This window comes from Equus caballus, chromosome 22 (genome assembly GCF_041296265.1).
Source record: "Equus caballus isolate H_3958 breed thoroughbred chromosome 22, TB-T2T, whole genome shotgun sequence".
Classification (NCBI taxonomy): Eukaryota; Metazoa; Chordata; class Mammalia; order Perissodactyla; family Equidae; genus Equus; species Equus caballus.
In genome coordinates this window covers 42,414,749-42,442,679 of record NC_091705.1, presented here as the reverse complement: position 1 = coordinate 42,442,679, position 27,931 = coordinate 42,414,749, and the positions used below count along the sequence as shown (strand labels likewise).

Genomic DNA, 27,931 nt, shown 5'->3' with positions numbered 1-27,931 from the left:
AGCCCATTCTTAGCTCCCTGGCTTTGTTAAAACAGGCCCCAAGCTGGATTTGGCCCACAGCTGTTTGCAGATACTGGTCTTGGGGATTCAGCGTTATATTCGTAATGTCCCATTTATAGATGGAAGTGATGGTCCATTGTAAGTATGCATTTCATAAAAAGAAAAGGTTGCGAAATAACAAGTGTCCTGTATGTTTTAGCACTGCTCAGCTTTATTACACGGCTTGATTAGAAAACATGTAAAGTCCCCAGATTTTATTATCTACCAAATTCCCCCAAGAGAGCAGGTGGTGAGATCTGTGACCCTTTTGGGGCCTCCGTAATTTACTCATCGAGTCTATTACCAGGGCATCGAAACTCAGACCGTGGGTCAGAGGCCCCAGGGAATCTTGGAGACGTGGTGGCTGCTTTTGGCCAGAAATCAAAAGTCCTGGCTTTTATTCAGAAAGCTGCCAGCAGCCAGGTCTGTGGAGACTGGCTACACTGGAATCATCTGTGTGGAAAAGGAAATTTGTAGGTAGCGAGGCAGTAGGTCTTAGTTGTGGCAGAAAGAGCGCCGTTTCTGGAACCAGATGTACTCGGGGTCAGATCCTCACTTGGCCATTTTATGGATGTGTGTCCTGGGTGAGTTTGGGAGACTCAGTGCCCTCCTTTCCAAGGGGAGGGAACAAAGTGCGGAACATTCCAGTGGCTAGGAGCACAGGCAGCCTGTGTTTGACTCTTGCCTCTGCTCTCATTAACTGAGCGCCCACTGGAAAGTAAGTTAACCTCCTCGTGACTCAGCTTCCTCATATCTAGAAGGAGATGATGACAGCACCCATTTCATAAGGGAGCTGTCGGGCTAAACGAGACCATACAGGAAACGCACTTGGAAAACAGTGCTCGGGACTGAGCGCACGTGAAATCATTATTAACCGTTGTCAGAACGATTAGCACAAGGCTCTTGAGAGGTTTAGTGACCATGTAGCATGTGCCTAGCTCAGTGCCTGCCAGGTGGGGGGTCGTTGTTCATGATCCTTCCCTCCATTCAAGCAGCAAGTAATCGTTTTCGCACCTGGTACGTGCAAATGCAGTGCTGAGAACAGGAGACACGACAGTCGGTGAAGACTGACAAATCCCACCCTCGGATGCTTACAATTTATTGGGGAAGGGAGACAGAAGTTAAATATTCTGTTTTGCCCTCTAAATCTGGGTCAATGTTCCTTCATTCCAGAACCATCCTACCTAGCCCTGCCACCTCCTGCCCTCTTCCACGACCTCCTCTTGCTATGTTACCAACCTACTTTTATTCTTAGCATTGAACGCTATGTGTTTTGCTTAACAAACACTTACATATTGCTTATTATGAGCCAGACATTGTTCTAACCACTTTACAAGCATTAACTCATTGAGTCCTTGTAGCAGTCCTGTGAGGCACAGAGAGGCTAATTAACTCATCCAAGAACACACAGTAAGGAGGGGCAGAGGGTTCCAGCCCAGGTTGTCTTGCTCCAGGCTCTGTGCAGATAACCACTATACCATGCTGCCTGGAACTATCAGAAATGGCCTGGTTTCTGGATCTATTATCTATTCATTTACTATCTGTACCTCCCCCCCCCCCCCCCGACATTTCAGCTCCATGACGTCAGGGGCCCTCCTCTGTTTAATTCACAGTTGTAACCCTAGTGCTTGGCACAGTGTAAGGCACAGAGTTGGTGCTCAATATATATTTTTGAATCAATGAATGAATGAAAATATAGCCAAGTAAATATATAATTACAAATAGTGCTAAGTGCTATGAAAAAAAATGCCAGTGCAATGAGAGGCTTTAACAGGCGACCTAATTTAATTTAAAGATCAGAGAATACTAAAAATTATAAGTATTGTTTTAATTATCCTCATCCTAGAATCTTCTTGATCTAACAGCTGTGACCGGCTAAGGGGGAAGAAAACGTTATCTACACTGAATACACTTATCACGATGGCAAATATTCCCTCAGCAATGAAATGCAATTGCAAATTGGGGCTGCATTGACTAATTCAGTTGAATATATGAGTCCAAAATCTCCTCTCATTCTCCAAATTAAATATAAGCAGTTGGTCTAACTTGGCCTTGGGACACCCATAGTGGCTTGTCAGATCTCCGCACCTGAGCTTCATAGGCAGGAGGAAGACTTTTGTTAATTGGGGTTTTAATTTTTCTCTCTCTTTTTTTCTGTATTGCAGTGACAATGGGTAACCAAATGAGTGTTCCACAGAGAACCGAAGACCAAGAGAACGAATTGGAAACAGACGCTTACAAGGTAGTGTAGTGGTGGTCACTGGGCCATTAGCTACTAGCAGGAAGAGCAGAATAAACAGCCTGCCCCGTGCTCACCGCGGAGACCTGACTGACAATGTGCTGCTGTTTCCGTGGGTTGTTCAGTTGTGTTCAAACCTCCAGGATCCATCAAGGAGATTGTTAAAAATGCAGCTCTGAGGCCACACCTAAGACTTCCAGAATCAGAAATTGCAGGGCTGGGAGCCTATGGACGCTCTGTCTTTAAGGACCTCCAAGAGGATCCATTCCTATGGGCCAGTTTGGTCACTGCTCCTAGGGGGGTTTGGACTGGTGGTTCTCAACTGTGGGTGATTTTGCCCGCCTCCACCAGGGGACACTTGGCGATGTCTGGAGATATTTTTGGTTGTCATAACTCAGGTAGGGCTACTGGTCTAACGGGTAGGCCCAGGGATGCTGCTAAACATACTACTGTGCACAGAAGAGCCCCCACAATAAAGAATGATCTGGCCGAAAATGGTGGTAGTGCCAAGGATGAGAGACCCAGGTAGCTCACAGCCTTCGCTGCACGTTAGAATCATCTGGGAAACTTTAGAAAATTGTGATGCCGGAGTTGCGCCCTGGACCAATTAAATCAGAATCGTGTGTGGGAGTGAGGGCGGGCATCTGCATTTTCAAAGCTCCTCAGCTGTAGCTAGTGCAGCCAAGGTGGAGGACTCCTAGTTCAGGAATCCCTCTGTTAGAGGACAGCGCTGGAAGGCCAGGCCAGGGACACCCAGATGCTTCTCCTCGGATCTTCTAGGACCAGGTAGCAGAAAGCCTCATATCTGCCATCAGTGCTTCTGAAATCACTTCAGTTTAAGACTTGGAGCTCAGTTAAACATGAAATCCCTGTGGCAGGAAGATGATACCTATGAACTAACATTGATCATATCATAGAGGGACTTCCCGCCCAGAAAAGAAGGCTGGGTTTGAAGAAAAGGGCTGAAAACATAGGGAGTGTCAAACCTGACCCTATATGAGAACTACCTGGGAAGCTTTTAAAACCCCTGAGTCCTAGCCCCACCTGAGACCAACTAAAATGCAACGTCTAGGTATAGGCCCAGGCGTCACTAGTTGCTCAAGCTCCCAAATGATTCCAAGTCTGGGAGCCTCTGGCCTCCAGGGGCCGGGCAGTCACAAAAATGAGCGAAGCAGGAGGGTGTACCCATCCAGAGGCACACCATCGAGATGTTCCCAGAGTCTTATTTTTTACCAGAAGTTGGAAAACAGTGTTAATGAAATCTCCTGATTTTTAAATATTGCCAACTGATTCTAAAATACTTAAACTCTGTGAGCCAAATAAATCAAATTTGCACACCAAGTGTTGGCCGAGTGTTGCCAGCTGTGACCTCAGGGCCAAACACTCATATGGGTTTGATGTTTAGATTTGTGATTTCTCAGTAGGGTTAATGATAAATTCAGGAAGACAGGCTTCTTTTAAACAAAACTATACAGGACAAGTCTTCCATATCCCGTGGGAGGATCCCATCTTTAAGAGGTTGCTATTTAGTCTTTTAGTGTTTTTCTCTCGGCACTTATTAACATATATTGTACTGCTAACCGTATTAGCAGAGTGAGACGACGTGCAACGTACTGAGCATAAGATCAATATCTGATCAGTGTCAACTATTAGTGGTATAATTTAGATTATTTCATTACTAAAATGATAATATAACATACATTCTCTTTTGCAACTTTTTTCTTTCCATGTGAGTGTATGTGTGCATATTTCCACGTGTATATATGTCTACGTGTATACACCTACATAATCTGTTTTAATATCTGTAATAAATACTAAAAAAGGGAAAAAAATCAGAGCAGTGGCCTAAAATTGGAAAGAGGTTGCAACAGTGAAGGTGGAGGGCGTGGGTGTGGAGCAGAACAAAAGCAACCACGCTCTTCCTGTATGTGAGCGTCTGCTGACAAGGTCTGGCTGAGGACTGTGCTCGCGTGCGCAGGACAGTGGAGCGAGGTTAACCTCACGGGTTTCGGAATCAGTGTGTTAAATTCTTGTTCCCCATTGTTACACGAGCGCCCCAGATCAGGCCATGCGTCCCATCTGTGCGACGGGGTCCAGACTGACTGTGCATATGGGGCTCATTGAGACAAAGCACAGATCCAGTCCTTGGAGTGGGTGGTTTAGCTTCTCTCAGGCAGGATCGGAAACAGGGTAGTTTCTAGAAGTGCAGCCTTTAAGTTTAACTTTGTGAGGCACCCTTGTGGCCTCGAGTTCTTCTGCTTTTCCCGAAAGACTTGACTCGTAATGCCACATGTTCTGTTCCAGGTGGCTTCTGGGAGTGAGTGTGGTCAAAATGGGATGCCAGTGATGCTGTCAACCCACACAGTTCAACTCTACGACGAAGGTCAGTGCCACGCGGGCAGGCAGGCTGCTCCTCTCGGGGTCGGGAAGGGACTGCCATCCTGTTGATGGGAAGACCAAAGGAAGGGTTGAAGCCACGGGCTCACTTGGAAAACACTTGCATTAGTTTCCTGGGGCCACCGAAACACAGTGTCACAAACTGGGTCACAAACTCTGCAGGGTAGTGGCTGTGTGACGTGGGGCAAGTCATTTGACTTTCTAAGCCTCAGGTTTCTCATCTCTAAAGTGGGTATAAAAATACCTACCTCATAGAATCGCTGAGAGGATTCAAGGATCCTTCATGAAGCTTTTTACATGTTACTCAACACTTAGGAATTCTTCAGAAACCGGTAAAGTATACAAAACAACAGAATTTTCCCTAAGTGAGGGCAGTTTTAAAACAGAACAATATACTTATCTATTTGATTTATCCCAGAATACAAAACAGTAAATTCAATGTATCAAAAGTGGCCAGCTTCTACTATGTGAAGAATACATATAAATTATACAGGAAGAGGCAGTCTAGCCCAGTGGTTGCGGGTAAGCCCTGTGGAATCAGACTGCTGGCTTTGCCACCTACCAGCTGTGTGACCTTGAGCAAGTTACTTAATCTCTCTGAATCTTGGCCTCCTTGTCTGTAAAGTGGGATAATAATGGTACTTACAACATAGGTATCTGCTATAATAAATCATATTTTAGTACCTGGCACATAGGAAGTGTTAGCTATCGTTATAGCATTATGGTTATGGTTGCTGTCATTTTCATGTAAGTTTCTGGACCTCGGTTTCACGTCTTGAACACAGAGGTTTTAGAATTTCCTAGTGTAAGGAAAAAGCTCTGTTTTCCCTCTTGACACTCTACTACTCACACCACTTCTGACACCAGATATGTGGTTTTTTTCGCCATACTAAGCACTTCTGCAATACTAGGCGGGTGTCCTACAATTCGATTCCACTCTGACACTGTCTTCCTTGAGTTAACATCAGATCCCACAGTTTCAGCGCTCAAGCCCACAAGACTGCCCCCAACTTCAGATGCCATTTGCAAGTGGTGGGTCCCAGGTTACCCATGACATCTGTCCTAATTGGCTGCAAATCGGAGGTTCCCATAACCCCCTAGTCAGGTTCAATCATTTGCTAGTATGGCTCACAGAACTCAGGAAAACAATCTACTTACTAGATTACTGGTTTATTATAAAAGCATACAACTCAGCAACAGCCGACGGAAGAGATGCACAGGGCAAGGTGTGGGACAGAGTGGGGACCTGGGAAAGGTAGAGCTTCTGTGCCCTTCTGGGGCCACCCTCCCAGCACCTCCATGTGTTCACCAACCCAGAATAAATCTGAGCCTACACGTTAAGGATTTTTATGGAGGCTTCATTACACGTAATTGATTAAATTATTGGCCATTGGTGATTGAACTCAATCTCCAGCCCTCTCATCTCCCCAGAGGTCGGGGAGTAGGGCTGACAGGTCCAACCATCTAATCACAAGGCTGGTCCCCCTGACAACCAGCCCCCATCCTTAGAGGCTTTCCAAAAGTCACCTCATTAACATAAATTCAGATGTGGTTGAAAGGGGCTTGTTGTGAATAACAAAAGACATCTTCATGGCTCTTATCATTTAAAAGTTTTCGGAACTCTTTGCAGGAACAGCAATGAAGACCAAATATATATTTCTTATAAATCACAATATCATACCTAGGTTGCTTATTAAAAACTTAGATGCCCAGGTCCCATCCCATAGCCGCTATCCAGAATCCCCGAAGGTGGGGGCCTGGCATCTGAAGTGTGAGATGCTTTCTTGAGGATTCTGCTGCACGGCCAGGATTGGCAGCCACAGGACGAGACCCTGTCACAAGTCTCTTGCTGCCTTAAACCCTGTGAGTCAAACTTCCACTATGACGTACACAAAGTGGGCAGTGTTCACAGCATCAGCCCTTCGATCAGGACAGGGTGAAAGCTGCCCATCGAGATACACAGACTTTGAAATGAGAATCATACCGTTTTTATAATTTGCAAACTGTAGACGTTTGTTCTCAAAAAATTGTGAGGCACTGAGAATATAATATGTTCTACAGAAATAGTTTTCTTTATCATGATTTTATTATTCTTATTATTATTATCCCCGTATTTTTATATGGAAGAATTACACAGGAACAAAGCACTGGGAACTGAGAGAGCCTCCCTCCCTCCCCCCCACCAGCCCTCTTTCCCGCCTTTCTTTCCCCCTGCCTCTAACATTTTTATATATATATACACAGTCTTCCTGGAAGGAGGAAAACAGGTCACAGAACTACATGACGACAATCTGGAATAGTGCATTGCTGTGTGGCTGCCTCCGTGTGACAAGGGCAAAGAGAATGGCATTTTGCAGAGTCCTAGGTTGGTTGCACTGAGCTCTCCTACCCTGCAGCCTTGCTTTCGACTTACTCCGTGCCCGCTGGAGAATCTGTAGAGGTTAAGTTAATCCTCTGAGGTCAGAATCCTGCCTATCGTTCACTGACGACTTTAGCCCCATGCAACTCACTTCGGAGTGATTATCCCATTTAATGCAGAAGGCAGCTTATTGCCATCCTCATGCTGTTTTCCCCAGCTTGTTCACTAAGTTAAAATTTTCAATGCAGTTTTAAGGGGGTATAAAAGTGGGATTCTGGGTGACTTTTTTTCTTTGTCCTTTGGACAGAATTTTCTGACCGTGTCTTTTGCTACACTTCTGTCTCCATCTCTGTTGGTGTATGCATACATGCATGAGCACAGAGAAAAGTCACCGGAAAAAGAGATAAATGGGATTCTGGGTGACTGTTTTCCTTCTTTTTATCTGTACTTCCTCCCCCTTTTTTTCCCTATTAAAGTTAAAGGGGTTTGTTGCCGTTCGAGAACGTTTCCTATAAAGGCTCACTGAGAAGCAGTGACGGCCCAGAGGCTGCGCGCACCGCCTGGGAAGCTGGGAGGCTAAATGTGCATCGCGGCTCTGCTGTGCGAGCTTGGGCAGGTTTGTGAGCCTGTTCATCTGTAAGACGGGAATAATAATAATTATTGAGTTTAACAAGCTTCTAAGATCATTGTGAAGCTCAGATGAACTGACACACCTAAAGCACAGTAGTGCCCGGCATGTGGCGAACACATGAGGAAAGTTCCTTTTTCTGTGTCGGGTTTGATGTGGACTGTCATAAAGGCTGTCATTGCAGTTTGAAGTTGGCTGTATTATCTCGGCCTAGCATAACTTTTGCAAATTTAAAATCAGCTGTTAAAACTTTTCTTTTCTACATCCCTTATACTTTTTGAATCTTTGATTTATGAGTCTTCCAGACACAATGTGGGAGATATCGATCAGGCAAAACACTTCTTTTAAGCTGATCCATGAAATTACATTCTGTTTCATCTCAGAAACAAATGTATCTCGGGGCGGGCCCCGTGGCCGGCTGGTTAAGTTCTCGCGCTCTGCTGCAGCAGCCCACGGTTTCGCTGGTTCGCATCCTGGGCACAGACTTGGCACCGATCGTCAGGCCATGTTGAGGCAGTGTCCCACATGCCACAGCTAGAAGGACTTGCAACTAAGATGTACAACTATGGATCAGGGGGGGTTTTGGGGAAATAAAGCAGAAAAAAGAAAGAAATATATCTCATACAGTGTTTTTTCTTAGTAAGAACAAGAGACAAGGGGATTTTGGCTCAGGGACTTCTCTCAGAAGCTTGGCATTATAATTCTTCTTAAATAACAATATCTTTGGGTTCGGCCCCGTGGCCAAGTGGTTAAGTTTGCGTGCGCGCTCTGCTTTGGCAGCCCAGGGTTTCACTGGTTCGGATCCTGGGCGCAGACATGGCACCGCTCATCAGGTCATGCTGAGGCGGTGTCCCACACAGCACAACCAGAGGCACAACTAGAATATTCAACTATGTACCGGGGGCTTTGGGGAGGAGAAAAAACAAAACAAAACAAAACAAAACCAATATCTTAGAAAATCAAAATATCTCATTTTTATTACCATATTATATTTCTAGATTAATTTCCCCATCTCAGATGCCGTTTGAAAGTCTTATTTTGGAGTCAGCCGCTAATGATGTCGAAGCCACATACAACGTGATTTACCCCGAATGCCACTGAGGGCAACACATTTTCTTGCAACTTTGGGTTAGAAGCTCATGTGTTTGCTCTGCCAAAACAAAATTGTTTACATTAATATCTTCAATTCCTCCCTTTCTTGTTCCAATAGATGTTTGATTTGAATTCCGAAATAGCTGGGGAAATATCCTTAATAAAGCAAAACGTCCATCAGTAGAATAGTAACCCAGCTGGGGCATACCCCCACGATGGGCGCTCCTCCACAAGAAGGAGGAATGGACTACTGTCAAATGCAGTGCCGTGGAGGGATCTCAGAACGACTAGGCTAAGAAAAGGAAGCCAGACACAAAATTCAACAGACTGTATGATTTTATTTATATGAAATTCTAGAAAAGGCAAAAATATAGTGACAGAAAGCAGATCAGTGGTTGTCAGGGCTGGGGGTTGGTGGACAGGGGTCCCTGAAAAGGGACACGAGAGAATTTTGAGGGATGACGGAGAGGCTTTATATCTTGACTCCAGAATGGGTTGCATGACTGTATACGATTGTCAAAACCCATCAAATTGTGCTATAGTAGTTGGTGCATTTTATTGTACGTAAACCATACCTCAATCAGATGAATCTGATTTTAAAACACTATCAAGGGGCAATGAAGTCTTTAAAAAATCAGCAGTGTGAAAGCAACTCACATCAACTGAAGACAAAAAACAATTAAACTCAATAAAGGATCTTTTCTATTAAAAAAAAAAGATCACTTGTATTTTAGAAGGATGTGCTTTGCTCACCCAATTCCAGTCTTTCGTCTGAACTGGAAAGGGCAGGAAAGTGAGGCGATGGGAAGGTATTTTGTGAAGAGAGGGCATCTCTTAGCTCGTTGTCATACTGTACACAGCCCAGGAGCGGGAGACCTCAGGAGACAGTCACCTGACACCTCGACATCCCACCCATACACAGGATGTGTGAATTTCTTGCCTCTCCTTCAATCAGACAATTTTTGAGGTGAACCACATCTTGACGGCTTAGCACATCCTGGTGAATGCCGGGATCTCCTATGCATTTTGCTCACACACAGACTGGCGAACTTGAAGGAGAAACTAAATCCCCAGCGGCTCAGAGACCGGGCAGTTACAAGGCACAGAACATTTCGTGCCACACGCCCACCTCCAGCATCCTAGAAAGAGACCGCGCTCTTCCATTTAGTAGGATGTTAGCGGAGGAGATGTCACACCCCTATTAATATTCAACCTTCACTTTTCCAACCTGTAAGATAGGATTATGATGGCCGCTGCTCACCTTTTTTACCCAAAAGTAAAGGAGAAGGTCAGAGCTAAGCCTGGAGATTCTGGGAAGGAAATACCTGAAGAGGCGTTTAACCACCTGGGAAGAGGATTGTCTTCTAGTTTATTTTTTTACAAAAGAGCCCTGAGGAGATATGTGGCAAGTATTAGCATATAACCAAGCTCTGTGAGAACGTAGATAAGGCTGCAATGATTTAATTAACATTTTCTTCTTTGACAACAAAAACACAGTTAAAAAGTTTCATTTGTTCTTGAGGGAGACCCTGAGCCGCTTTCTCACTAGGAGCTAAGATGAGGGGGCCGGGTGGGGGGTGGGGGGCGGTGGCGCAGATGAGGAATCCCGGAGCAAAGAAAGGGAGGTGAGCTGTGGGGTTGATGGCTCACCTCCCAGGTGGCTTCCAAAAGGAAAGGCTAAGATTCAGAGCTAAGCCCAGTGCCAGGTACAGGACGTGCTCGGGAGCTGTGTCTGCTGTGTTTCTAGACGGGAAATCTATTTCACGAGCGGCTGCTTCCTGCTCCGCATGGAGGTGGTGTAGAAGTCTCTTTAAAAAGGAGGATGAGGTGCGGACCCAGAGGAGCCCTGATGCCCTCATTCAGAGAATGTATCTCAGGGAGCTGGGAAGCCAACACGGTTCCCTTCCCCGGCCCCTGTGGTTTGCTCTCTGCAGTAGAAATGGGCAACAGTTGCTTTCCCTCTGCGTGTTCTCAATGTTCTCCAAACCTCTTCTTTCCCGTCTGTGTGTGGAGCCATGAGAGCGCTCTCCTCCCCATTTTAACCAAAAGTTCGAAGCGAGGGTAAAAGTTGACTCTACAGATTCTGGAAAGGAAATTTCTGAAAAAGCTTTCAAATGCCCTAGAACAGTGTTTCTCAACCTATTTTTTAAATCCTTGCTCCCTGCAAGAGCCACAATTTTTCTAATCACTCCCTATGAAATTGTAATGTCACAGATATGCTGAATATCTTTTTATGTGCTATATGTTTATCTGTGCTCTATACATAAAAAGAATGTTTTTTTTCATCCTCTTCCCAGAACCAACTTTCGCCCCTGGGGTGCAGTATTGCCCCTGTTGAGAATGCATGCCCGAAGAAATGTCGTTTACTTATTAGTTAGGCTGCAGAGTAGAATATCCAAGAGGCTGCGGGACACAGAATAATGCCCCATGGCAGATGTCCACACCCTACTCTCCAGAACCTGTGAATATGTCCCTTACATGGCAAAAGCCAGCTTTGTAGATGTGATCAAATTAGGGACCTTGACATGGGAGATTATCCGGGATTATCCAGGCAACCAATGTAATCAGAGGATCCTTATAAGAGGGAGGCAGGAGGGTCCGAGGCAGAGAAGGAGCTGTGACAATGGGAGCAGAGGTCACCGAGGGACTGAAACCTGCCACCCTGCTGGCCTTGAAGATGGAGGAAGGGGCCAAGGAATGCAGTGGCCTCCAGAAGCTGTAGAAAGCAAGGAGGCAGATTCTCGCCTAGAGCTTCCAGGAGTTGACCAATTTTGGCTTCTGACTTTTGAAACTGTAAGATAATATATTTGTGTTGTTTTAAGGCACAAAAATTGTGGCGATTTGGCACAGCAGCAGTAGGAAACTCACATGAGCACACTCAGGATCCAGAGGCTGACGGACCTGGGCGAGGTCCCAGCTCCGCCCCTCACTAGCTGTGTAACCTTGGCGAGGAATTTACACTCTCGGAGACTCATCTGTAAAGCGGGAGCAATAATAATGTCCACTCTGTAGAGGAGCTCTAAGAACAGTGGCTGGCACAGGCTGAGTGTGACAAAATGCAGGAGATGGGGAAACCACAAGCAGAGACTACTGGCCTGTGTGTCACTTATCACTGGCTTTCCCTGTCTTATCACCTGATCAGATTGTCCCCCCTGTGTATTTATGCCCAAAACCTCACAGATCTTTGGGGAAATAAAAATGCCTCACTTTTCTCCTTCTTTAATTCCTATCAAATTTATCACATTAGTTCCCTGTTTAAAAAACATTGTTCAGTCCTCGCTGCTAATGGATGGCAGAGACCAAGGCATGATTTATCTGCCAGAACACATCGTTTTTCAGGAACAGAAAACTGTCTCTGTTTCACCTGGATAAGAATTTTCTAAGGAATTAATATCTTCTCTTTTTGTTCCTAGTCAATTGTTCCTAAAAAAGAAGAATTGCCTAAATTTGCTTTTTTAAAAAAGAAATAAGTGGAATCCTTTTATTGGATTGAAAATTCTTAACTTGAGCAAAGTGCTCCTGCTGATGCTATAACACAATGAATAGAAGCATTTGCCAGTAGTGATGCTTGGGCAAAGCGTAACGGGAGAACCAGCGCCAAAGATCACAGCTACCTGACATGCTGAAAATGCGGGGCCAACATCACCGGTCGGGAAGGGAGCAAATATACGTGTCCTTACAGCATCCATTCTTTCCCCCCAGTTGGCCTGCTTTTTTGATCTGTTTCCCCTGCTCCAAGACCCTGAGAATAGAGCATTTGCCTTCCTTTGTTGTTGCAATAATGCCAGAGTTTAGCACAGGCTCTGAGATACAAGAAGGGCTTGGAAATGGTTGATGAATCAATGTGGTGGCACATCAGACCAGGGGCAGCAGAGGAGCAAGAAAATGAGGCTTAAGAGCAAGTTCTAGATCCTGATGTGTCAGCTGAAAGTAATACAACCCTAAGTAAATATCACTTTTAATTATAGTCATGCATGGCATAACGACGTTTAGGTCAACAACAGACAGCATATATGACAGTGCTCCTATAAGATTAATACCATTTAGCCTAGGTGTGTAGTAGGCTATCTAGGTTTGTGTACGTGCACTCTGTGATGTTCCCATAACAACGAAATTGCCTAACAACACATTTCTCAGAATGTGTCCCCGTCGTTAAGCAACACATGACTGTATGACAAGACATCTGGGGGTGGCCGTTCCAAGTTTGGAGCAGCAGCTCAAGGGCATCATCAAGACACCAAATAACTGTGCCAGTGATGTTACTGCTGCTCACAAAATGGCTGCCACAGACCCAAACATCACATCCTCAAGTGGTGGGATCCAAAAGCAGGAAGGGAAAGGCCAAGATTTGCCACCATTTTTTCTCCTTTTATTGGGAAAGAAAGGAAGATCCTTCCCAGAAGCCCCTGCCCCCAAGTAGGGATCCTCTTACATGTCATTGGCCAGAACTCAGTCGCACAGCCACCACTAGCTGCCTGGGATGACAGGAAGTCAAGCATCTCTCTGGGCAGCAAGCAAAGAAAATGGGGTAGGAGTGGATTGGCTGTTGAACAGGCAATCAGCCATGCCTGCCAGAGTTGATTTCAAAGAATTATGACTGAGAAACCAACAGTAGCAATGTCTTTACTCAGACCTTTCAAAAGACATTAACGGGATCCAGCTCATTTCCTAAACACTCTTCTCTCTCCTTTCATCATCTTACTGTACATATCTCACTCAGTAAGCTCCTTATTCTCAACTCTCCGTCCTGAAATGCTGCGAGACTCGCTATCCACGCAGGCGCTCCCCCCTCCCTCCCCTACATTGCGCGGCACGCCTCTCTAAGTAAAGGAGTTACAGAGAATTCTGAAAACCGGCTCTCCGGGACGGCCCCACAGCGCCTTGTTCCTCTGCCCTCCTTGGAAATATGCAAGAGTTCCTGGGCAATCTAATCCTTCGCCACCTCTTGGTGCTTTTTCTCACCAAAAATCTAGTGGAGAATTTCTGTTGGATACAGTTATCTTCTCTGCTACCCTGTTCTGGTAGACAGCCTCCAGACATGCACCCCGCCCCCACCCCAATAATCCATGCGTCCCGGTATTCACTCACACCGCTACGGAGTCCACTCCTTGGATTCTGGGCTGGCCCTGTATAACCAATAACACGCAGGGGAAAGAATGACACATACGTTCCAAGGCTAAGCCTTAAGCCCTGCAGCCTCTGCCTTGGCCTCTGGCAGCACCAGCTCTGGGGGAAGCTAGCCGCCATGTCAGAATCCAGCCACTCTAGGACTGCCATGCTGGGAGGGAGCCCAAGCTGCTCATGTGAAGAAGCCACGTGGCAAGAGAGAAATGGCCGGCTAGTCCCCAGATGTTCCAGCCAGCCCAGCTGAGGACAAATCCCTGAGCCGTAGCAACACGGACAGATCCCTGCAGGTCGCCTGGCACAACTTTAATTTATTGTTTTGTGACAGCTACAAAATATTTTAAGGTGTGGATGTACTATAACTCATTCAGCCACTACCCTGATGTCGTGCACTCTCTTTTTTTTCCTCTGTTTTTCTCCAATCTAAACAATGTTGCAATAAACATTTTTTTTTTTTGAGAAAGATTAGCCCTGAGCTAACATCTGCCACCAATCCTCCTCTGTTTGCTGAGAAAGACTGGCCCTGAGCTAACATCCGTGCCCATCTTCCTCTACTTTCTATGTGGGACGCCTGCCACAGCATGGCTTCCAAGCGGTGCCAAGTCCATACCCGGGACCCCAAACGGCGAACCCCAGGCCACCAAAGCGGAATGTGCACACTTAACCGCTGCGCCACTGGGCCCACCCCAATAAACATTCTTATAGGTATTTTTTATCCTTTGCAGTTTAGATCCTTCCTTGAGGAGGGAAGTATATAAGGCAGTGGCTAGAGCAAGAGCCTTGGACAAACTGAGTTTGAGGCTTCGCTCCACCTCTTAGCAGCTGCCTGGACTTGATTTCTTGACCTTGTGGTGTTACGAAGAGAAACTAAGATAATGCTTGCAAATCCCTTTGCTTGGTGCCCGAAACAATAAATGATGGCCTTTATAATTATGTCGACTCCTCAAGATAGTGGTTCCCAATTTGAACGCACATTAGAATCACCTGGGGAATTTTTAAAATCTGGATACCACCCACCCCCCCTCCCCCCCCCCCCCCCCCCCCAGAAATAGTGAAATCAGAAGCTCGGGAGGGCAGGGCCCCGGGGTGTAAGTCTTTTTCAAGTTTCCCGGGGCATAAGTATTTTTACAGCGCCTAATGTTCAGCCAAGGTTGAAACCCATTTGGAATACACTCAAATAGGAAATTCCTTATTTACATTTTTCAAAAGTAAAACATCGGCATTTCTGTTTTAAACTCTTTGAGGCCTTTTTTGTCCCTACTGCGGCTGATGCTCCGGGCACGACATTTTGTTCCAGGGTTCCTGCAGTCTCGTTTCCTTCACTTCCATGCAGCTGCTGCTGAGTAACACACGAACTGCCCTTTGCCTCTCTGGACTAAGAAGGCAGTCTAAAGATAGGAACAGCGACCTGGTTTCAGGAGCACGAGCGATATTAGCTGTCCCTCTCTTGAAGGGTAGACCAAGAGAGCCAGGGAGAGATCAAGAGAAAACGTAAAAAACAGTGAAAAGAGAAACAGTATTGACCGGTGACAACTGCATGTTGTCTTGTTTCTGTTCCCCAGGGGGCATTTTTTTTTTTTTGCTTTTTCTCCCCAAATCCCCCCAGTACACAGTTGTATATTCTTACTTGTGGGTCCTTCTAGTTGTGGCATGTGGGACGCTGCCTCAACATGGCTTGATGAGCGGTGCCATGTCTGCGCCCAGGACCTGAACCGGCGAAACCCTCGGCCAGAAGCAGAGCGCTCGAACTTAACCACTGGGCCACAGGGCCGGCCCCAGCAGGGGGTATTTTAACCAGATCTTGAAATGGAGTAAACGCTGACCCCCACAGTTCTTGTCCTAGAGTTGACAGTTTTTTAACACCTACTTTTCACATCCTTTTACCAAACCAGGAAGAATTTGCCAACACCTTTCATTTAACAGAAATAAAAATAATAAATCAGTGAGACCCACGAAATGGTGAGGTGCCACCAAATTTCTGGAAGTTTAATAATGAAAGCAACATATTGGTGGGTGAGATCTGATATGCGCAAAGCATACCTCGGAGGCCAAATATTTCTGGGAATGAGCGCTGGAAAATATAAGCAGAGTCTGGCTCCATTTGTAGGTACAAAAGCTGTGGACAGTGATTCTCAGAGTGGTCCCCAGACCCTCCGCATCCCATCACGGGAACTGGATAGACATGCAGATTCTGGGGCCCCAGCTTGGGCCAGAATCAGAAACGCTGGCCGAGGGGCCCTGCCGTCTGTTCTCACAAGCCCTCCAGGAGACTCTGACACTCCCTCAGGCGTGAGGACCACTGCGGAACCGGCAGGAGGCTCTGGGAGTCGGAGAGCAAGCAGAGAACTGGAAACCCTCCTGTCCAGAAGGCTCGGCTCATCTCCAGGTGTGGCTGCCCTGTGGGAATCGCTCAGCCAATCATAAGACATTTCAGTGAAAGCCCAATGTTAGGACTTTCAAACGAAATTTCCCAATTCGAAAACATCCAAACACCTTGCTGGCCACATGCCTTGCTGGCCGCATCAGCAGATCTCATAGTTGCCAACCTCTGATATTGTAAATTTTGCTCCTTACTTCACATCCCTCAACAAAGATAGCTTTTTTTAATCGTCATCATTGCCATCAGGTTATCACAGCTTGAAACAATGAAACATTTAAATCCTAGAGGCAACTCTTAAGTGTGTTTCTTGGCTTCTGGGCTCAGCAGGCATCCTGCCCTTGATAATGTGCCCCCATGTATGTTTCCCACAGGCAGAGACCTCGTGGGTGGGAGGCTGCCAGTGGCTAGTCCCCTTTGAAGCCCTATTGCCTCATCTTAAACCAATAGGCTGCCTGTGTGGTCAATTGATGAGTACTTTTTTAAATGACCTGTGAGCAGTGCGTCGACTCCAGGTGACCTAAAAAGTTGGAGTTTCTGAGTTTGCTGAGCAGGAGGTCAGACTTTGGAATATGCGGATACCCCCAAGGTCATGCCACTCACCGCAGGATGCAGGGCGCACTCCGCATTACAAACCCCTCCAGTCAGAGCTGCGAGCTCATTAGTTACACAGCCTGCCACCGCAGCTGGGCCAGCCCCAGGCAACACGGGAAATGGGTCAAATGCTCCTTCAGTAGCCTCATGTTCCACCTCTCATTTCTAGACTTCTTCTTTCCCTTTATTTTTTTTTCATTATTTGTGCATTTTTAGGTGATATGGGTTGGGGCGGGGCTTAGTACATATCCATACTAAACACTATGGTATACATGGTGAGGTCGGGCGGGGACAATGTCCCTCCCTGACTCTCACTGCTTCTCGCCTCCTTCCCCAAATTTCCTTCCTTAGAGGCAAGAACGCTACACCTTCTTGTGGCCAGAGGTATCCCACGAGGTAAACAGCTAAGTCCTCTGCTCAGCCTCTCAACACCATATTTTAAAAACAAACGGGAACATGCTGTACATACAGTTGGACTGGGCTTTTTCTCACTTACTACGAGTCTTGGGGAATGCGCATGCCTGGGGAGTATTCCACTGTATGGACGTGTGGTAATTTCTTTACCAGGCCCCTGTGGGTAAGTGGTTAGGCTGTTTCTAGTTTTATAACAGTACAGCAAACAGGGTGTATCTGTTACGTGAATCTTTTTGCCTCCGTATAATTAAATTCATAGGGTAACATTCTGGAAGTAGAATTTAGAGCTTACAGAGTTTGCGAATTTTTAAATTTTGACATATATTACTGAATTACCCTCCAAAGAAACTGCCAAATTGCACTCACCAGCAACATATGTGGCTCTTCTGTTTCATCCTCTTGCCCCCCAGCAGGTTATTGAATGTCGACCCTTTTGCCAGTTTGATAGGTGGAAAGCTGTCTCATTGTAATTTTATTTTGCTTGCGTTTTACCACTCATAATGTTGAACATCCCGCTGTACAGTAGTCACCCCTTATTGGCGGTTTCAGTTACCAGTCAGCTGAGGTCTGAAAATATTAAATGAAAAATTCCAGAAATAAACAATTCACAAGTTCGTTTTTTTTTAATCTACCCTTTTAACCATTTCATGCTTTTTTTTTTTTTTTTGGGTAAGGAAGATCGGCCCTGAGCCAACATCTGTTGCCAATCTTCCCGTTTTTTTTCTCCCCAAAGCCCAGCACATAGTTGTATATCCTAGTTTTAGGTCATTCTAGTTCTTCTATGTGGGACGCCGCCTTAGCTTGGCCTGATGAGCGGTGCTAGGTCCACACCCAGGATCCAAACCTGTGAACCCCAGGCCGTGGAAGCAAAACGTGCAAACTTAACCACTTGGCCACCGGCCGGCCCCTCACAAGTTTTAAATTGCCCACCACTCTGAGTAGTGTGATGAAATCTCGAGCTGTCCCGCTCAGTCGCTCCTGGACCGTGAATCATCCATTTGTCCAGTGCACCCACACTGTATACGTTAGTCACTTAGTAGCCATCTGGGTCATCAGATGGGCTGTTGTGGGATCGAGAGCTTGTGTTCAAGTCACCCTTATTGTACTTTGTAATGACCTTAAAACACAAGAGTAGTGATGCTGGCAATTTGGATATGCCAAAAAGAAACTGTAAAGTGCTTCCTTTAAGTGAAGAGGTGAAAGTTCTTTACTTGGTAAGGAAAGAAAATAATCATATGCTGAGGTTGCTAAGATCTAAGGTAACATTTACTACAGTGTATTGTTATAATTGTTCTATTTTATTATTAGTTATTGTCGTTAATCTCTTACCGTGCCTAATTTATAAATTAAACTTATCATAGGTATATATAGGAAAAAAACCAGCATATATCGGGTTTGGCACTGTCCACAGTTCAAGGCATCCCCTGGGAGTCTTGGACCGTACCCCCACAGATAAGGGGGGGACCACTGTACTTCTTTCTGTGAACCGTTTGCACATGTTTGGTGTTCATTCTCCCCACCCGACCCCTCATTGTGTTGATGTTTTGTTTTTTAATAGAATGTCTCTGTTTTCACAATTGAGATATAACTCACGTACCATAAAATTCACCCTTTTAAAGTATGAACTGTCCCCTGAGCCCCTGTCTCATACTGCTTTCTGACTAACTACTATGAGTGCACCAGGGTCCCAAGCTAATAATTGTCACTCTTTAGCAATTTTATGTGGCATGAATTCGACCCACCCCCACCCACCCTCTCCAAAACTTACTCTTGCTGCCCTAACAGCTGAGGGCCCTAGTAGAATGACATATGACCTTCCCTGGTAAGTTTTCTTCCCATTTAACAGGTGCTTAACATTGCATATCTGATCAATGCTCCTGCTGCTTCCCGTCCCTGCACCCTTGGGGGTGGGAGAGAGACTATCACATCACTGCGGGAGATGTGAATTTCTAGAGCCTTTTTTGGGAAAGTAATCTGGCAGTGTCTGTTTTTCCAAATTAAATGCACATTGATTTGGGTGCAGCAGTTCTACACCTGTGCCTGTACTCTATAGAAATAAAGCCCTCGTTTAGGATTTAGCATTGTTTATAGTGCAGATGGAAAAAGACAATTTGGAAACTATCAGAATGTTCACTGATCAGGCGATAGCTTAAACATCTCTTGGTATATCCACACTGGGGAATACTAGGCAGCTATTAAGAAAGATAAGAGATTTGGATATATTGACGGGGAGGGGTAACTGTCGTTGCTTGAGTCCATTCAGGCTGCTCTAGCGAAAATACCGTAGACTCGGGGCTTAAACAACAACCATTTGCTTCTTACAGTTCTGGAGGCTGAGACGTCCAAGATCAAGGTGCGGGCAGATTCGTTGTCTGATAAGGTCCCTCGTCCTGGTTCATAGATGGCCAGCTTTTCACTGTGTCCTCATGTGGTAGAAGGGGCAAGAGAGCTCTCTGGGCACCTTTTATAAGGGCACTAATCCCATTCACGGGGGCTCCACCCTCATGACCTAATCACCTCCCAAAGGCCCCACCTCCTAACACCATTACACTGGGGGTTAGGATTTCAATGGATGAATTTAGGGGGACACAAACATTCAATCCATAACAGTGATATATAAAATCAATCAAAAACTATATCTAATATGGTCCAATTTTTATAAAAACCAACAAGGACGAATACAACCTCTGTACCCGCATCTGGAATGCTTGTCTGTATAGGTATGAACGTGGACCCAGTCTAAGAAGCCATGCTGGGTTGCACATATTAGTCATATTGCATTGAGGGGGGATAATGGAGACAGGGGAGAAAAGGGTTTAGAGCTTAACTGTTTTGGGTAGTAAACGTGTTAAATGTGTATTATTATCAAATTGAGGGAAAAAACCCGCAAAATCAAACATCTAATGTGCTTTGAGTGACAATATTTGTTCGTGTTGGAGCAAAGGCTGGTTTTGCATTTGAATTATCTTTGTATGTTCCAGACTTTTGTAGGCATATGAATGGTAGGGAGAGCGTGAGTAAAGAGGAGAGTGGAAATCATGAATATCACCAGCACAGTCTTGCCCCCAGTGACTGGCAATCACTGTTGACGTCACAGGATGCTTTCTCGAGAGCGTGGGGTGAGCAGTCACCTTTTGCCTACATTGGAACATAATATTCAAACCCAGCATTTCCATCACTAAGTGTTCAGACACACTGTATCAAGCTGATGGTCGAGAATTCTTCCCTCATGCCCCCAAACCCATTCCTTTCTTTTATTTATGCTAGTTTCTTGGCAGAGACATCCTGACATTTTACTATTGAGATGGAAAGCATGAAATCTGATCACTCCATGAAATTTTCAAATCTAACATCTTCCTGCAAGCCCTAAGTATCTGCCACATGAATCCTTATTTCAAGACCTTTAAAACAACAAATGCATTTGCACAACACAGACAACCACAGCTGTTTGAAGTGTCATTTGACTCCTGCAGCATGACCACAAAAGGGTCATTTTTGCATGTTTTTGAGGTCTTCATCAGTTTTCCCAAGGGCCCATCGTAATCCTTTGATATTCAAATATAATTCTCTTTTGAAGAACTTAGTTTGTCGTCATCCACTTTCTCTTCTATTTTATCTTCTTCTTTGGTGAATTGTTTTAACTCTGCTCGATCCTCATCCAACAACAGCTGTGTGATGGAGCAGTTCCTTTGCATGACTCAGCAAACGCCTGCATCTTTTGCATAATTTGCAATTTCCCTTCGCAGTAAGTGTGCATTATATTTCCTGATTTATCCCTTATCCTGACTGCTCAGGATCTTGACACACACGACAGTGTTGCATAGGAAGGGATGTTTGAGTGGGGAATAACTTTCATATGTGGATACTTCGTTGTGAATAAAATTATGATGACAGTTTCTGCTTCCCTCTCTAACCTGAAGAACTAGGAGGATCTGGATGATGAATTCTTAGAAGAAAAGAACTCTGTCTCCGCCACCACCGTTATCACAAGGGCAGCTACTCTTGCTGCTGTTGCCATCCTGTTCGCTGAGTGCTTGCTCTGCTCCTTGCTCGGTGCTCACTGAGTCACCCTGACTTCATCCTTTTACATGCCCAGCACTGCTAGAGGCCCTGGGCATGCAGCTGTAATCAAAACGACCGAGTCTCTGTCCGCTTGGGGTTTCCCTTCTAGCAAGGAAGAAACAAGTAAATGATGAATGAATGAGATCGTGTCATAGACAAGGAAGGTTGTGCACAACCCAAAGAGTGAATGGGGCGAGTGGGAGGGGTTACTTCAGAGAGAGTGGTCCAGGATGGCCGGACCTGAGGCCTGAATGATAACGAGGTAGCCATGGGAGGGCTTACCGGAAGCATTCCCAGGTGGAAAGAAAACCTGGCGCCAAGGGCTTCAGGTGGGAACAGGCTGGTGTGGTGAGAGGAAGAACACGGTAGGAGCAGAGGTTCTAGTGGGTGTGGCCCGGGGTAGAGCTTGGACTTGATTTGCATTGTGGTGAGGCCCTCTTTGGACAGTTTTAGGCAGATGAATGATATGACCTAATTTTTATTTATTTTTTTTTAAATCGCATACCGATGTTTCCCAAATGTGAGAAAACACAGGATTTTTCTCTTGTGCATAGTTTTTTCTTGAAAATCCACTAATTCTATCAACTAAACTTTGTCTGATTCTTTCATCTTCCCTCCCACCCTCTTTTCTATTCTGGCTTCTTCTACAACATGTTGTCAAGAGTTTGAGCTTTGGAATCTGGCAAACGTGGGTTCAAATCCTGACTCCACCACTTACGAGCAGGATGGCGTTACAAAAGTGACCTTCCTTCTCAGAGCCTCAGTTTCCCCAGCTGTAAAATGGAGAAATAGTGATGATAGTACCTGACTTGCAGATTTGGAATATATAAATAAAATGCTTCTTGTTACCTACAGCATTTATCGTAATGCCCGGCACGCGGGAAACATTCAATGAATGTGATCTGTTGTGTTTATGGCTACACCAAGTGAAAATTTTAGCTCTGACACTTGAAAAAAAACCAAAAGATAATCCTTCCTCAGAAGTTCCGAATATTGTAATACAAACTTTATGTGTGTGTGCATATGTTTTTTAAATACATAATAGAACTCTGACAAAGCAGCTTGTTTTGATGAAGAATATTTGGTGCTTGGAAAATGAAAAGCATTCCTGAAACTTCTCTGGCCCAAATTTGTAGGTTTCTGAAGATAAATTGATTCATATCATTACAATTTTTAAAAGTCTTTCCAGAGGACTCAAGTTTGTAGGTTAAACCATTGGAATAATTCCTTTCCTTATGACTTATATTTAGGAATATAAAATAGTAACTGTGTTAATAATATATAAATATAACAAAAACAACTAGCCTTTATTGAATATCCACCACACACCAGCCTATGTTAAGCACCCTACAGGAAGTATTTCGTTTAATCCTCACAATCACTGTTTGAAGAAGGCTTGTTATTTTCTTGCCCATTTTAGATGAAAATTGAGGCATAGAGATATAAAGTAACTTGCTCGGTTCACATATTTAATATTTTCGCGTTAAACCCAGATCCCTCGGATTCACAACCTAAGCTCTTAACAGTTGCACTAAGATACCACTGGAAATAAGTTCTCAATCACGTGTCTAGATAAAAGGACTTTCTTAAAAAAAAACCACACACACAATACAAAATGTCTTTTCTGCACTAAAGAGATCAAAATTTTCAACTCTTCTAAATATTTGGGAGCTGCCACTTGCCTTCTTACTTGATTTCTTTTGATCTTCCTTAAACTCTTGCACGTTTTTTTTTCACAGAAAGTAAAATCTCTTTGGTATGTCATCTGTTTGTCTGCTTTATGAGAAGACTTTATTGGAACCAGGTTCAGGATGGGCTCCTAAGATTTTCCACAGGAACTGAAAGCTTAGTTCCGGTCATGTAGAAGGAACTTTTCATTCTTTCCATAATACTGTGGGAAAGGCACAGAAGCAATCCCCATCTTTGCGAGAATATAAAACCTATAACTCCAAAGGGTTTTCTTCCTGTTCACTCAGAGGGATTCGATTTGTGTGTGTTTAATGTTTTAGAATATATTTTGTTTTTAATGTTTATCTATGGCCTCAAATGACTATAATGTTTTTCCCCGACTGGATTTTTTTTCCTTCACTTTTACTGAGAAGACAAAATGTTGGTGGATGTTTTTTATTTCTATCCGGCTCCTTAGAATTCACTTCCTCTCATTTCATTCTCTTTACCCTCCTTCCTGCGATACTCAATGCCTCCTAGACAGATTTGAAGAGTCTGAAGACAATTTCCGAAGGAGAGGATTGATTGCTACTAATTGACAAGTGAAATAGTTGCTGTCCAATCCTCTGAAATTCTCTTCAAGTCACTGAGCATGCACTTAATTTAAACTAGTGTAAGTGAAAAAAATTGTTGGCCATTTAATGGTAAAGTCCAGTTCAGGCCCAGCTGGATCCAGGTGTCCAAATGCCATCATTGGGCATCTGCTCCCTGGATCTCTTGGCTCTGCTTTCATCTTGTTGGTTCTCAAGCAAGCACCTCTGCATATGATGGACAAGGCCACCAGCTTCAGATATAGGCCTTAATGTTTTGCCACCCCCCACCAGCACAAAGTGTACAACTCTGTTCTAATAAGTTCAGCAAAAGTCACAGGATTTATTTTTATTAGCCTAGCTTAGGTCATGTGCCAACTTAGGAGATGAGTATTTTAGCAAGGGAAATGCAAGCCCCAGGTGATGGATTTGGGTACGCACTCACCCAAGTTTGAGGAACAGAGCTTCACTTTCATGGAATGTCCCACTAAAAGTTCCTAGTTCTTACAAGTTATCAAAAACACTTAACCCATTCTCTGATATCAAGAGCTGTGGTTTGCATCTGCTGTAATCTGTAAAAGCATTGAAGTCTAGTCTAGATACCTGGGTATAAGGAATTTATCCTTTATCAAAGCAATATATTGGCACTTTTTAAAAAGTCTGTCCATGGGAAGATGTTTTTCAGAGACTTTTTCTCTGGCTATAACATTCTTACTCACCACTAGCTCCAGTGGTTCCCAGCCAGAGAGTAAGGAAGAGAGGAAAAAGGCTGAAAGAGATCAGTTGACGCTCTTGGCATTTTGAAAAGCCCTTCCTTGTTTTGAATCTTAGTCTCTCCCTTTTTGTCAACTGTTTCCTCTTCTCCTGGCATGGACCATCCCCACGATTCATTTATATTCACTCTGATGCTTCAAGTGCCTTACTTGCTGACTTGGCGCCCTGACACATCCATGTAGCACTTTCTTCTTCCCACTCTCTCCCACCCACTTTCCTCCCTAAGTATAATATTTACCAGAATTATGAATTCCTGGACCACAGAAAAAGGGTTAAGAAGATCTAGAAGATATAGCCAATGTTCATATAGGGTGATTTTCTTGAGTCCAAGTTTATGAGGAGCCCCTACTGCTTGTCACTGGCCCTCTGTACTCTCTCTTACTCTGCTCCTCAATGCTTAATGAGGAGACCACCATTCTGCGCAGGAATCCAGATCACTCGCTCTCCTTTTTGTTTATTCCTGACCCTAGACACTGGGAGATACTAGGGTTTGGCAAAAATGATGGCTAATGGATATGTGTGTGTGTGTGTGTGTGTGTGTGTGTATTTGTCACTATACAAGCAATATGATCAGACCAAAAGAAACCTCGCTTCTCTCCTTTCTCTTTATCTTCCTGCAAACAGATATTAAGAAGTGGCTGACTTCAAATGTGTAAAGCAAAATGCAATGTTGGCAAAAGCATGGGAGAAACCTTAACAATAATCACAGTATCTGGAAAAGGCAGCATGCCAGCTCCTTGGCATGAGTTTTCTCCTTGAAACATCACAAGATCCCTGCAAGGGAGCCACTATTATTCCCATTTTATGTATGAGGAATTCAAAGATTTTTAGTGACTTGCCCAAGGTCACATAGCTTGTTAGCAGAGAATCTCGATCTTTAACTGTGATTCCAAAATGTGTAGTATATCTTTTCCCGTGCACATGGCACAGCTTTATCACAGGGACCTAGAAAACAAGGCGGCTCAATAGGTCAACACAGAGGTCAAAACAGAAACAGGTGGATGCTGGAAACAGTGCCCTCCCTGGAGGACGCAGAGCCTGCATCCCCACGCACAGCCCTGGTCAGCCGACCCCACACTGACTCCATGCAGGCCTGAGGTCTAATTTGCCTTCTTGGGTGGACGTCTGCTTTTCTGGCCTTCAATATGGAAAGTCTCTGAGTATTACACTTTAAAATCTCCCAGCATTCCCAACAGCCTGTGCTCATATAGGTCTTATGATGAGATTGACAGAACACAAACTTAGGGGTCAGAGTTCTGCCATAACCAGACTCTGCAACTTACCAGCTTCCTGGGCAGCCATGGGAAGATGGATCAGCCTCTCTGGCTGTCAAGTTTTCTCAGTTATGAATGGTGATAATAGCTGACATTCATGACATTTATTGAGCGCTTACTGTATACCAGCACTATCTGTGTGCTTTAAGAACATTAACTTATGTCATCTTCGTAACAAAATTAAGAGGTAGGTTCTACCATTTGCCTCATTTGACCGTAAAATTGAGGAACAGAAAATGAAGTAACTCAGATTCAAATAGACAATCTAGCTCAGTGGTTCTCAAACGTGAGTGATTTTTGCCCCCAGAGGACATGTGGCAATGTCCGGTGACATTTTTGGTTACCACAACTTGGGGATACGACTGGCATCTAGTGGGTAGAGGTCAGGGATGCTGCTAAACACCTTACAATGCACAAGATGGACCTCCATAACAAAGACTGGTCTGGCCCCGGACATCAATAGAACCCAGGTTGAGAACCTTTGTTCTAGCGCCAGACCCCAAGGTCCTAAACACACTACTGCCTTCCAGGTGAAATCATGACAATTTGCTGCTCAGAGGAGTCCTGTGAAGATGAAAGAAGATAATCAACGTGTGTATGGCTCGTACAGCGCCTGTGTGCGCTTTCCACTCACTGGCTTTCCTCCTCACTCACCTTCTGCTCCTCTCTCCCAAGACGAGCGGAGTCAGGAGACATCTGGATAACTAACCTCCGCTTTGCGGAGTGGCCGCAGAACAATGGAGCCCCAGTTGGCCTTATGGCCTTTGTGTATAAAACGTTCAGAGTCCATTATCAATCCTCGAATTTCCTCGCCGGGTTGAATAACTGCTGTTTATGTTTGTGTTTACAGTCGATTTGGGAATAAGTGTCGAGGAGGATAATGTGGCCGCTTCTTCCCATGAGACAATGGAGATAAGCACTGTTGCGGATGCTAATGGAAAGAATCTTGGGAAAGAGGCCAGACCCGAGGCCCCAGCTGCTAAATCTCGTTTTTTCTTGACACTCTCTCGGCCTGTACCAGGACGTACCGGAGACCAAGCCACGGATTCATCCAATGCATCAGTGGCGCTCGATGTCAGCTCCAATAAAGCCCTAGGGAACAAAGGACTGAGTGAGAGCACGGCGCTTCCGGGAGCAGCTGCAACAGGGCACATCCCAGATAAAGCCCCAGGGCAGACCCCTGCCGCAGACCAAGGCTTCTCTGCTGCCTGGGGACCAGCGCCTCTCCCACCTGAGGCAGGGGGACCAGCCCCCTCCAAGCCCAAGGACGCCAGCTTTTTTGACAAGCTCTTCAAACTGGACAAGGGACGGGAAAAGGCACCAGTTGACAGCCAACAGGAAACCAAGAGTGCAGACCACCAGGACCAGGAGGACGGAATTCCTGGATTATCGAGGCAGTCCAATGATGTCCCTGCTGAGAGCGTAAGTCCCCAAAAGGACAATGCATTTTGTTCTTAATGCAAGCTCAGGGGGGCACTGGTGGGCTAAAGTGATTGCACATGTGTTCTCGACAATCACCGAGGGGCCCTGACAAGGTATCAAGCCATTGACCCCTCTAGAACAAATAGCACATTGTAGCGTAGTGCCTCCCCATGTATGTCTGTGGGCAGAAACATCTGTTTGAAGAACAATAACACTGTGGCATCTGTTTTATGTAAAAGAAAAGAGGAGGGGAGTTACATACAGATGAATTTGTCCTTCCATTTATCAAAGGCGGAGGCAGACAGGTTGCATTTATGATCAGTGGAGTCTGGAGGGAAAGGAATTCACAGAATGAAAATGGTTCCTAAAAGACTTCATACCCTGCCTGATCTCGGTAGCTTGTTTCACACACAGTACGTTTATAGGCTTTTGTTGGAATGCATTTCATTTCTTACTTTTAACAGTCTGGTTTGATCTTTAATTATCTTTTGCACTAAAGTGTGGGTTTAAATAAAGAGCTTTTACAGCTTTGGACAGACTCTTTTATGTACTAATTATTTGCCAACAAGCTGGAGTAATAACTTTGTAAAAACCAGATTTTTTTAAAAAATTGTTTTGGTGAGGAAGATTGGACCTGAGCTAACACCTGTCGCCAATCTTCCTCTTTTTTTTTTCTCCCCAAATCCCCAGCACATGTGTATTCTAGTTGCAAGTCATTCTGGTTCTTCTATGTGGGAGGCCGCCTCAGCATGGCTTGATGAGCGGTGCTAGGTCCATGCCCAGGATCCAAACCAGCAAACCCTGGGCCCCTGAAGGGGAGCTCACGAACTTAACCCCTTAAGCCCTCAGCCACGGGGCGGGCCCCCTAGATTTTTTTT

At 44.9% G+C, this 27,931-nt stretch overlaps 1 protein-coding gene and 1 long non-coding RNA gene across 8 annotated transcripts in view; one reads left to right on the top strand and one right to left on the bottom strand.

The window, feature by feature from the left end:
- The window catches only part of BCAS1 (brain enriched myelin associated protein 1), a 105,728-nt gene that overhangs the window by 8,388 nt on the left and 69,409 nt on the right, over nt 1-27,931 (top strand). For all 6 annotated transcript variants that reach the window (XM_014735294.3, XM_070247201.1, XM_005604792.4 and 3 more), the window contains 3 exons: nt 2,205-2,281; nt 4,583-4,661; nt 26,482-27,053. In XM_014735294.3, coding sequence (XP_014590780.3) covers nt 2,210-2,281; nt 4,583-4,661; nt 26,482-27,053 — 723 coding nt within the window. In that variant the 5' untranslated portion in view covers nt 2,205-2,209. The remainder of the gene's footprint in view (nt 1-2,204; nt 2,282-4,582; nt 4,662-26,481; nt 27,054-27,931) is intronic.
- Nucleotides 1,806-26,723, bottom strand: LOC138920097 (uncharacterized). Of its 2 annotated transcripts, XR_011430772.1 has the most exons (3): nt 26,286-26,723; nt 17,630-17,830; nt 1,806-4,719 (listed from the first exon to the last, which is right to left on the bottom strand). It is a non-coding gene; the product is annotated as an uncharacterized lncRNA (long non-coding RNA). The 2 variants fall into 2 exon arrangements; XR_011430773.1 differs by lacking the exon at nt 1,806-4,719 and having other exon boundaries at nt 17,033-17,830; nt 26,286-26,484.